Source organism: Ursus arctos, unplaced genomic scaffold, assembly GCF_023065955.2.
Source record: "Ursus arctos isolate Adak ecotype North America unplaced genomic scaffold, UrsArc2.0 scaffold_15, whole genome shotgun sequence".
NCBI classification, from domain to species: Eukaryota; Metazoa; Chordata; class Mammalia; order Carnivora; family Ursidae; genus Ursus; species Ursus arctos.
Window position 1 is genome coordinate 25,708,549 of NW_026622819.1, and position 12,542 is coordinate 25,721,090.

At 46.0% G+C, this 12,542-nt stretch overlaps 1 protein-coding gene across 6 annotated transcripts in view; it reads right to left on the reverse strand.

Moving 5' to 3' along the window:
• Positions 1-2,008: 2,008 nt before the first annotated feature.
• Positions 2,009-12,542, reverse strand: part of ADAMTS12 (ADAM metallopeptidase with thrombospondin type 1 motif 12) — a 292,638-nt gene continuing 282,104 nt past the window's right edge. For all 6 annotated transcript variants that reach the window (XM_044387013.3, XM_026506767.4, XM_048224412.2 and 3 more), the window contains one exon: positions 2,009-5,711. In XM_044387013.3, coding sequence (XP_044242948.2) covers positions 5,533-5,711 — 179 coding nt within the window. In that variant the 3' untranslated portion in view covers positions 2,009-5,532. The remainder of the gene's footprint in view (positions 5,712-12,542) is intronic.

Here is a 12,542-nt window from a genome sequence, read left to right on the forward strand (position 1 = left end):
GCAAACGCTTAACCGCTGTGCCACCCAGGCGCCCTAGCTTCCAGAATAATCTTCCACTTCTCAGTCACTGAAAGACTTTCCTGCATCTTCCCAGCTCCTCACTGGCATCAACACGTTTTTACCGAACACATACCATGTGCTGGACAGTGAGCTAAGCTCCAGGAACAGAAGGAACAAAAAATATGCTCCCTCTCTTCAAACGGCTGAGTCTGGAGGAGTGGCGTGTTGGTAAAAGAATTGTAAGCAGGTCCTTGGTAGTCTGGAATTAAGAATATAGTTAGTGATGGTTTAAGAGTTAGTTTTTCCCTGGATCTGTTCCTACCTACCCTAAGGGAATTCCAGACCCTACAAATTCCTGATAGTTTGGGAGCAATGGGACCTTTGTGATACCCTTGTCAAGAGCTCCTCCCAGTGCAGAGGGGAATGCTGCCGTTGGTGAACATTTAATGGCCATGGATACTTTTAACGGGTTAATGAGTTGAGTGATCCTTCTCTCTGTCTCTCTCTGAACCCCCTCCTTCTTGAGCCTGAAACCTGGAGATGTAGAGAAGAACAGGAAAACCCTTTTCTATCTGCCTCCGAAGTGTGCTCTCCAGGCCGGCCTCACCTTTAGTAAAGCTGTTATTTCCATCTGGTTGATTATGTCTGTTCTGTTTGGGTAGAATCCTCAGACGGAGGAGGAGGATTATTCCAAACCCCCCATATGTCATTTTTTAATATTACTTGCTTTTGGTTTATTGCCCCTGGCTCTAGGATCCAACACCTGAGTCCCCAGGGGCTGATTCAAGACTCTTTTAGAGCTATGCTCACTACTCTTGCTCCCCTCCAACATTAAGATGCTTTTTCAAGCAGGTGTGCTTTGAATGCTGATAAACATGTTTTCTTCCCTGAAGGTTTCCTGACCCACCTCATCAGTCCTTTTGTGAGTTCTGAATTTTAGAGGGAGCTCAGTTTTACTCAACACAGAAGTGCTGCTACTCACTCCAGGGTGATAATTGTTTGAGTGCAGTTTTTCAACTTCAGACTATTTTGAACCAGATAATTCTTTGTTGGGGGAGGGGCTGTCATGTTGTATGTTTAGCAGCATTCTTGGCCTCTACTCAATAGATTCCTATAGCACTCCCTCCCCACTCTCTCATCCCCCAAGCTGTGAAAACCAAAAATGTTTCCCGACATTGTCAGATGTTTCCTAGGGACAAAAATCACTCCTGATTAAGAATAATTGTTCTAGAGAAAAATAGACAAGGTGAAGGAGGAGCAAATAAAAGTCTCTGTCTTTCTGGCAGGTTAGTGTAGCCTTCTTGGCAGGGGCAGGGGGGATAGCATTTGAGCTGAGTTTTGTAGGATAAAGTTACCTAGTCATCACAGAAAGATGAGTTTTTAGGGCACAGACAAGGAGGTGTTCATGGCCCTCTGTGAGGTCGTCTTGACCAAAAAATGATTCCTACCACTCTTAAGTATGCCTTCGAACATCCTAGGGATCGCCCACAGATGCCTGGCTCTCGCCAGCCTCATTTTTACTCATTCTGTCTGAGTTAATTCCGTGTCCCTATATCCAAATTCTACCTTTGCGGGCTACACTTGCTGTGCTATGTACCATTTTGGAAAAAGGGTTGGATTTCCAGAGCAAGATCCTCCAGAGGTGGGTTACTTTCTCTTAAACATTGTGTCTACACGTCGCTAGATGGAGGAAGTGGGTTCTGCTGTGAGCTGCAAATCTGAATACACTGAACCTCGCGCTGAGAATTCTAGGCCTCACTTCAGATCATCGTATGGTGGACTGTGTCCGTTGTATAATCATTCACGAGAAGAGACCTAAGTTCCACCTCACCTGGGATGTGACTCATCCGGGGACATAATGATCTAGGGGTGGAAGAGGAAGGAATCTGCATGGAGTGTGGGAGGAAGAAATTGGCATCCTCCTCCTCCAGTTGCTAAATTCCAGGGTAACAGTGGTGGGCGGTGGGAATCTCACAGCAGGAGTAAATGAATCACATGGAAACATCAATGAGTTTAACCATTTATTAATGCCACCCAACGTCAGGCTATGATTACAATCTGGTTTTAAGTACCGAGGTGCCCACCAAGGGACCCCTTACGGAGGCTGGGCCTGACAAAGCAGCACAGCACAGAGATGCAGGGAGAGCGAATGGGTTGTGCCATACACAGCGTACAACCATTCTGGAGGACAGTCATAGGCAGAACTGTGCTTTGCCAACTACGTGGTTTTTTAAATGACATAATTTAAAATACTAATAATACTAATAATAACAATATTTGAATTAGCAATACAACAGAACAGGAGTAGCATCAAATATGTTGGCTAAGTTATAGCACCTGGCAGTTCCGGTCACATGTTCCTCCCCTGAAAGCGAATTGCTGAGCACTGAGCACCAGCTACACCGTCCCCGGGCTTCACCTGAAAGTCAGAGGAAGAGCTAAGATCTGCAGTCTCTGGGGTAGGAAAGAAGCTCTTAAGAGTTTCAAGAATTGAAGCCAATTGATTGGGAAATGTTGGCCTGAAACAATATAAATCTCTCAAATTGGTTTCAGAAACTTGATGAAAGTTACCAAAAGCATTCACTGAATTTCGGAAAGCACCATGTTGGGAGGCCTGCACCGAGAAAACCCATCGTACAAGTCATTCCCACGAAGAGGCAATTGTCATGTCCACAAAATGATTTCCCTTTTTAGAAAAGTATTCACTAGTCTCTTGAAATATTTTCTCATGGTGCACTAAATTATGTTTCAATGTTCAAGAATTAAATTAACCCACAGCTTTTCAGAGAACAGTGAACTCTACCATGTGAAAGGCAATGTAAACCAAACCGGGTTCGAGAACCTTGCTGTATTTAAGCACCAGACCCTGTGGCGGCCTCTCTGGTTCATGGTAGATGGGTATCCAGTGTGTCTTGCTACACTTCTCACCTGCTTGTTCAAGGTGGGAAGGAAAGAGGATGTGCATTAACTAAACCAGTGATGCTGCTTCGTGTTGTCCCCTGTGAGCATCGAAGAAATGGTAACGACACCATCTAGGTTCTTGTCTTCAGAGTCTCCCCTCTCTGATCACAAGCACAGGGACCTGTCAAAACCCTAATGACCCAAGGCTAAGTGACTGTCAAGGTAACGACTGTGCCAGATGACTCTCACGGCAAGGGCTGTTTCTATCCTGGAGTCCAGAAGGACCGGTGCCACAACATCCCACAACACAGCCTCCACACAGGAAGGGAATGTGTGTAATGCATGATTAGGGGCCAATTTCCCATCTTTGAGAAACGGGGGAAAGTCCTAGAATGGAGTATCTGGGAGGACCCTCCCCACATGTCTATCATCTTCTCCACCACGTGGGTCAGAAATAACGTGGCCCATTTTGTGTATTGGGAAATCTGGCCTGGTTGAGTGTGCTGAGGGCAGCAGGCATCTGGGTTTGTTCCCGAGTTTTGAAAGACTGGTCATACTCAGGTCTCTGATGACATGGATAAGCCTCTGACCGCTAGTACGGCCACAGGTGAGGTAACTCAGCCCCGATGATGACATCCGGCCCCCGAAAGCCCACAGTCCACCTCGGGGGCAGTGTCTGCGAACTACCTCATTAGAAAAAACCAGGTTCTCCTCCAGCACTCATGTCACTAACCATTTAAGCCTCTTCTCTCTAAAACTGTCATTTCACCAGAGATTGTCATCAGCCAGCAATGTTTGCCTTTAAAGACAGAGAATACAAGAACGTCATCATCGAGAAATAAACTCCCTGGCTTCAGGTAAACATGTCTATTTTTGTCCTATTTCTCTTTTTTCTTAAGTTCTATCCCAACCCCGGTGTTTTATTTTCCACAGGAGTTCATCAGAACAATGCACATTGATGGCTTGGAGAAGAAAAAAAAAAAAACGCACATCATATAACAATGTTAAGCTTCTAGTGTCCAAGCAATAGAACTGGTGTTGGCCAGCAACACCATTATACATGTAACAGATGCAGACGGACTTGCCCACTTGTACATCTGTCTGTGTGTTTCTATTAGTTCTGCCACCTTCGAGATATTAGCACCGGTTTTCAATAGCACCATTCTGCTGAACGGATAGGTAACTCAAGGCAGCTAGGGGGCGCTGTGCTTGGTGACTCGTTTAACTGCACTCTGCCTGTGCCTGGGTCTGGACTACGCTGCTCATGAAGTGAAGGCCCATCCCTGCCTCCCCCTCCGTCAAGAGACCCACCCACCCACCCATCCTCGCTGTCTGGGTTCAGTTCACGTAAATGCCTCCCCTTCCAAACTAGGAAAGGTGCCTTGTATTTGAGACCAGAGCCTCCTGATGGGTGGTGAGAACACCCAGAATAAGCATTTTCACGTTCATGTCACTATTTTGGCCTCTCCTGACTTGCCTGCTCCCCCTAAGGAACAGACCTTCAAAAGTAACTATTGGGTGTACTGGGGTCAGGTTGAATCTCACTTTGAGTTGTGGGGTTTTTTCCTCAAGACTAGACATTTGTATCAAGTTTTTGTACTTAATACGGTTTACCTGGTTCTCAGAGATATTTTAATCTTGAGCTCCATTTTCCGTCCTTGGGGCGTGTGGGGTGTGTTGCAATCACGCACCTGGCTTTAACAGCTGTTGTGCGCCAACCCCCAGCATTGGAAGGACGGTTGGCCCTCTGAGTTGAGGACTCAGGCAGGGAACATGCTGGAGGAGAAAAGTCAGATGGGAGACTCATCTGCTCTTCTCCAAAGGAAAGGTATTTGCCAGGAAAGTGGAAAAAATAAAGGTCCATGTTTCTTTTCTTACACTGGCAAGAAATTGATTTCTGTTCATCTCCTTTTCAAGAGTTTTCATAGAAATTACCCTTGAGTCAGAAATGTCTTCCATATAATTAAGCTAAATCCCTTACCTTTACTAAATCCTACTGTTTCTGACCATTTCCTCTTATTCTCGTGTCTCCAGGCAGGCACGGGAATAAGCCCAGATACCTAGTCTATGGAGACTGAGGGATATAGCCAGCACTTTCTCTCCCTGCCCCAGCTGAATAATGACTGAAGAAAGTGGCCCTTTGCCTGGGTGATTAAAGGAATGCTCCTGAACGCTCCCCCATGACATAGTAAACAGCAGCTTCCCCACGTAGGGAGGAAAAAAAGGATGATCTCCCCAAGGTAAATTAATAGGACTGTTCCCTGGATGCATGTGGTTCTATTTCCTGATACTCCTGAGGTAGTCTGGGAAAAATCTGGGGTCTTTGTTTTTACTTTTAAGGGGGGGGAAGATATCATGTCACTGACTTACCTAATTTGGCACCTTTCCCAGGAGCCCACCCCGGGAGATGCCTGAATTTCCGGGCTATGTCACCTGCCTATCGGGGAGCAGCAAGCGTCGCAGGCCCATGCCTTTTGCAAGGGCATTTTGTGGCTAATACAACACAGTAGATTTTGTTTGAGCCAAAGCTGGACCTGAAAAACCTCAGTGAAGTGGTTCCTGGGGCTAGAAGGCGGGAGAGTCAGTCGGCGGGCTGCCGCAGTCTGCGGTGGGGCCGGCTCCTGTCTACACTTAGAATGCTTTGGGGTTTTTGAGCAACTGTGGCTTTCTTGGCCTTCGGGTGTGGACGATGTGTGTCTGGGAACAGGAGAGGCAGCACTGGGCCCTCACAGTGGGCACAGAACATTTCTTCATGGTTTTTAGTGTTTGGCAGAAACTGGCTGATAAGTTGTCCTTGGTGCAAAGTAAATCTGTGGAAGGAAACATAAGAAAAACAAGACAAAAAACTAAGATTATCCTTTGTAAGTGAATGAGCACGACTTCTATTAATGGAAGATGTTACGTGTCTACCCAGAAAGGCTTCGTAATAATTCATGGTAGTTGACATCCACTGAACACTGATTATGTGACAGACACTGTGCAAAGTGTCTGTGTTAAACTGAATTATCGGTCACAGTTCTTCACTCCCGTGTAACAGCGTTAGAGACATTCCCACCCTTGCCATGGCTACCTGGTGGGTGGTGAATACTTCTCCATTGCTTGACTTTGGCTTCAGCCCATTACTTGCTTTGGACACTGTGATGTCAGTAGAGACGATCCCTGTGGGGCCGTGGGAGGTGCAGGACGATGAGCCCGCCCTGATGAGCTTCTCCCGTCCCCGTGAGAAGGACGTGGTTCTCGAAGCTAGTGGACCACGGAGGATGGGAGACACAGGACTGAACCTACAGCTTGCAGTCAAGGTCAACCAAGGCCAAGCTAGATTAGCTGAACCGTAGCTGAGCTGCAGGCGCTGAGCAAACTATACACACGGCTGCAGTTGAAGGCCCTGGCGTGAAGGCGTTTGGCTCTGCCGTATTGTCTGTCATGCGATAGTTGAACGCAAGGTTTCACGTGCATTGTTTCACTTAATCTCCCCAGGGGTGCTACCGGGCAAACAGGAGTATTTCCATTGTATAGATGAGGACTGTAAAGCCTACAGAAGTTAGAAACCTGCACGATGTTACCCAGCTGATAAGTGGCATAGCCAGAGCTAAACGGAGACAGTTTTGACTCTAGAGCTTACGCTTTTATCGATCCTATCATTCAAAGCACCAAACAATAACCCAGCTAGCCGACTAACCAACACATGCTGAGCAGAGCTCAGCAGAGCAGAAGATACAGCTATAGAAAATGTGGTCACTGCCCTCCAGAAGTGTACCACGTGGATGAAAGCCTGAGACATACACAGATAATTCCCACAGGAAGAATCCATGAGTTACCTGGATTCTAATCCTTGTTCTACTCGGACAGCTCTAGGCAAGTAAGTCCCTCATTTTTTTTTCCCCTTTGGCCCTGATTTCCTCATCCAGGATGCAGGGACTTTCTCGGGTGCCACCAGCACACACATGCTGGGAGTGGTGCTCAGACTGGACTGGGCCACGTACTCTTGGGCTGGAAGAAATTCAATAAGGCCCCAAAGAGCAGATTTTTCTTCTATACAGTGAAATTGTTTCAAACTTTGCCTGAGTGCCCCTCCAAGCTCTGGTTGCCTTGCTTTCTTTTTTACAGAAGAGATTCGAATAGTTTTGAAGAGAAACTTTTTTCACAAACAGGCTGCTGTCCTTTGTCAATAGGACTGTCAGTAAAAGCAGAAATTGAGGTAATATCCTTTTTACCCAAAAACTGTGAGAGTATTTTTTTCTCTTTATGCTTTTTTTCACCTTCAGGTCATGAAGGCAAAAAAATGCTTTTAATCTCCTCATAGCTCCTCATTCCCTTGATGGCACCTTGTTTTTCTGTGAAGAAATGAATGTCTTCTGTTAGCTGTCAGAATCCTATTTTGTTTGCAGGTTCGAACGGCACTTGGGAATCGGTAACATGCAATGTTCCTAGAACCCAAAAAATCTTCACTGCTGATTCTTTTCTTCTTCAGGCTTCTTCTTTAAGCCTATCATAAAATCCAACCTCCCCTAAAGTCCCACAGGAAAGTTTCTTAGGTGCTCTGTTTCAGAAGGAGTACACGTTTCAGCCAAGGACTCCCAACTGTGGGAGAGGAATTTGGGCTCTTCCTCTCCCATAGCTCCGTGAGGGCGGCTGGTATTCTCCATGGTGTCTGGGCCAGGCATCATGTGGGCTGCTGTTCAGAACGAGGCAAAGATTCCTTTCTAGGCTGCTGGCTTTGGAACAGGACCAGCATGGACGCCTGGGTATCACGGGCCTGCTCCAATTTCTTAGCCAGCATCTCCCGAAGCCTTCATGGATGGTGACTGGAAGAGGGGCATGTGGCGTAGCTCTCTGCCCCACGTCTTCCCTGACATGAGTATGGGAGCACTCTGGGGCTACTTCGGGAAAGGAAGAAGGAAGAAGACAGAGGAGGTGTGAAAGCTCAGCTTGCACCCCATCCCTTCACGAAGCGTCTCTGGCCATCCTGGCCCACACGGATCCCCTCGGTCTCAGTCCCCACACTTGCATTACCATTGTAATATCTGCCCAAACATCATACTACATGCTATCTTGAACTGTTCTGTAAATGGTGGTAGGAGGCTTTTCTGCTAAGGCTCTAGCGTGATCTCTCAAGGCTGTCTACCGTTCTGAAAAGGGCTTCCTAGAGACTCCCAAAGTCCTAACCTGTTGTGGGCTGAACTGCATCTCTAAAGTTTAAGTGTCCCCCAGAGTGGGAGTGATACATGTGAATGTGACCTTATTTGGAAATATTTCCTTGAAGGTGTAATAATGATCTAAATTAAGATGAGGTCATACCAGAATAGGGTGGCCCTTAATCCAACATGACTCGTGTCCTTATAAGAAGAGGAGGAGAGACAGGTACACACAGTGAAGAGAAAGCCACGGGAAGACACTGACGTCACAGGGAAGCTGGCCGTGTGAGGACAGAGACAGAGATTGAAGTGACCCAGCTACAAGCCAAAGAAAGGCAGGGATTGTTAACAAGCACGAGGGGCTAAGACGGAGAGCATGGCCGTCCTGAGACTTTGATTTTAAACGTCTGGCCTCCAGAACTGTGAGATACACTTCTGTTGCTTTACGCTATTTAGCTCCCGGTAGTCGGTTACGGTAGCCCTGGGACAGTCGTGCCCCTCTTCGCTCTGACAAGAACAGCAGAAATACCGCGTATGGAGCACTTACCCCATACCAGGCAATGTACTTCACGTGTGCTCTCTCACTGGATCCGCGGAGAAATGTACTTGTAGGTGTAGCAATTCTTTCAAAAACTGAGGGTTCCAGACAGGCTGAGTAACTGGGCCAATATCGCAGAGCTGGTATGTAGCTGGTGGCTGGGATTGAACGTTGCTTCAGGGCCCCTAAAACTCTGCCACCAGGGGAATGAAGCTCTTGCACTGGCGATGGGGGAGGAGGGGGTCACGGACAGATCTTGCCTGAACACAGCATCTTCACTTGCTCAGCACAGGGTCCCCAACTGTCAGGTTAGGTGACACCTATGGGACCAACAGATGCTCAGCCACACCTGGTGTTCTTGCCTGATCTGGGGAACCATGAGATTGTGACCCTGCTTTTCAGTGGTCCTCAGAGCCCTGGGAGCATGCTGGGTCCTGCGGTCCTCCTGTTCGCGAGTGGGAGACTTGAAGGGAGAGTGGAGGATAGTGGTGGCCTAAATTGGGAGCCCGTGTTCCAGGCCCGTGTTTGGCAGCTCATTTAGACCATGACCATGACCATGAGCCCAACGTCATGGCGTGGCGGCACTGCACTGTTCTCTTTATTATTATAAAACAATGAAGGCTTGTTGTGCTCATCAGCGAACTGGATCCCAGCCGAAGCACACACAATGCTTATAATTAGGGGCAACCTGGAGAAGAGATCCCAATTTGCCTCTGCCAGTTCAACAGAAACCAAGCTCGGAAATTTAAAGGGACAGTTGGAAGCTTGTTTCTTTGTTGTCAGCTGTGTCTAGGCTGAAAGGATAATATTTTGCCCACAAAAGAAAGTTGCAAAACAATTTCAATATTGTTGACAAATACAGTTTCTGTAAGAGTTTGGGTTCCCTGGGGCCAGGGGCTGTATTATACTCATTTCTGCATCCTCGGTTTTTAGCACTTGTCTGAGAAGTATCTTGTGATCCCTTGTATTTGCCGAATAAATGAAAACACGAAATCCTATTCTTCTGGAAGTATATTCCAGTAGAAAGTTTGCTGACTCAAATGTTCATTTGTACCAACTCGGTGTCTAGGTACTGTCTTTATTACTTTCCTTATTCTTTTTCTTGACTTCTCTACACCCTCATTCTTTAAATTAAAACAAAAACAAAAACAAAAAACCAACCCAGGAATGGGGTGCCTAGGAGTTTTGCTTTTGTTTTTAAATCATTATGGTGAATGTAATGACTAGAATATACTCAATAACCAGTAAATATTTCTGGATATATTAAAAAAAAATTTTTTTTTACCTACTTAGGGTTTTACAGTCTTTACTGTGGAAATGGTAGTTCTGATTTAGAATTTAAATCATTAACAATTTAGATGGAATCTAAAGGAAGTAAAATGGCCTGGAGGAAAGCAAACCTGATGAGGAATTCATATCTGATCTTATAACATGGACATAGGGCATATGTTTTTTGTGATGGCTGGCTGACAAGATTCCAGGCACTGAGTGATTTATTTTCAAAGCATTTTAGAGGGCACAGGGGTAAGGGTGGGTGGTGGGTTTTTAAAATCAAGGAATTTCTTGAAGCTGCTCTTCACGTTGTTTCTATATGAGTAAGCATGGCTCTGCCTTCAAGAGAAGCTAGTAATTAACTTCTGCTGCCCTGATAATTGTTGATGAGTGGAATTCATTGCTATTTACAGCCATTGCCAGCCAGCTGTTACTCATCAACTTCTCAATGTGAGATTTCAAGAGAAAAAAATACCAAGTATGCATTTAACCTGGTTTTGATTATTGAAGATTGCACTGTCTGGCGATAAAACAGTTAAAGACCACGTATATAGAATTTAAAAATAACAGCTCATAACACTGGGCATGGTCAACCAGGACGATATTGCTGCTTCAATTATGTAAAAATCAACACAACACAGATGGATTCTATAGCCTTAACATTTTAAAAACATGGTACGATAGAAGGTCATGAGATGACATGAAGGGAAGAGGGTCTCAAATTGGCCCTTTGATCTAGAACAGGGGGCTTCTCAAGCTTTCATGTACACACATATCACCTGGAGGTCTTGTTTAAATGCAGATTCTGATTCAGTAGGTCTGGGGTGAGGCCTGAGATCCTGCCTTTCTAACAAGCTCCCAGGTGAGGCCAAGGCAGCCAGTCCACAGACCACACTCTGAGTAGCAAGAGTCTGGAAAACTAAAAATTAGTAACGTCTCCGCAAATGAGCCCTAGGTAGTTTTTGGAGTTTCAAGTAAGGTCAATAATGGCCGCCCTTAAATGTAATTTGGTCAGAAAGAAGATGCACGTGACAGTCACTTCTAAAGCACTTTCTCCCTCAGTGTATTTCAGAATTTCCAGCTCAAATCTCCCTCCTGGCCTTCCCATATGTGTTGAAACCTATGATTATAGGTGTGATTCATGGACCCTAAATGATTCATGGGCCCATCAATAAACACATCCCAAACAGAACTCATTTCCTTTCTTCATTCCCAAACCCACTGCTGGGCGTAGGACGTCCAGTGAATGGTAGCCTCCTCTAATCAGCTGCCCATGTTGGAAATCTGGGCTTATTCTCCTTCTTCTTCCTCCAGGAATAGTCCTCCCAAGTCTCCCTGTCCAGTAGCTCTTGAATCCACTTCCTTCTCCCTACTGCCCGTCTACCACCTTAGCTTACATCACACCCATCTCTGGCTTGGGGGACAGCTGTAGTCTCCAGAGTGGTCTTCCTTGGCTATCTTCGACATGGCAGCCAGCATGACTTTCTCATCGCCACACCCCTGTCTGGGATACTCCAATGCTCCTTCTGCCCTGGGGATAAAGTCCAAACTCATCCACATGCTTCCCAAGCTCCAGCTTTCCCCTCCAGCCCTACCATTCCTAACTTCCCGTGACCTTCATACTTGAGTTAGACTCCTGTGCCATGACCGCAGAAACTGAAAGCCTCTCTGGGAACCTCCCGCCAGCCCTGTCTACTCATCTTCACTTCCTCTGCAGGCCTTCCCTGCTCTCCCCAGTTTACGGTCAGTGCCCTTTCCAAGAACTCTTACAACATCCTTACCTCCCTTGTCAGTGTCCCTGGGTTGCAGCTTTGTTTCTTGCTTGACATTATGTTTACATGTAGTCAGTCAGGGCCCAGCAAGTATCTGCTGAATAAGTACATGATTTGTCCACAAGCAACCTCTAGGGAAAATCTTCTCAGGGCGTGAACTCTAACGACAGTCTCTGCTGAATGCCAGTCCCCTCAGTCCTTGGAAGGAGGCGAGGAACAGATTAACAGACCACAGCCTTCACTACCTCTTATCTTGAAGAATCTTCAGAAAAAGACTACCACTGTGTACCACCAACATGTGGGCTTTCAAGAGTTTTTCACTTAGGTGATGATGTCTAACAGTCAGTTCTTTAGTTAGGGGCACAGTAAATTCAGCCTGACCCTCTAAATTCCAATCCTGGGACTACATCTATAAGAGGCATTCTCTACTTTGTAATGGATGTAACTATCAAAAAGTCCTCTCTCCCTGCCTGAAAACCTTCTCTCTAGGCTTTTAATTTAATTTAGAAAACTCACATATCAATGAAGCCCCAAATACCAATGGAACGGATATTAGAATTAATGCTTGAACCCATTCATAAATGGATAAGAAAACCGTAGTCTATTGAAATGAATTAAATTGCCCAAGGGAGGTAACTGAACTGGTTTGTTGATGAATCTTTTTTTTTTTTCTTTTCAAAAGCACTTAATACCTGCTGTTTAAAATCTATCACAATACCTTTGGAAGGCTTGTGTTATTATTCTCCTTACATCCAAAAGGAAACAGGCTCAGAGCATTAAATAACCTGCCAAGGTCACATAGATAGAAGCTGCCATGGGAGACACACTCACTGCTGTCTGAGCCCAATGCTGGCTTCCTTCCACCCCCGAGGAAGTGAGGCATCTGAGGAGAAGGAGACCTGGCCTGGCACCCTGGCTCTGCAA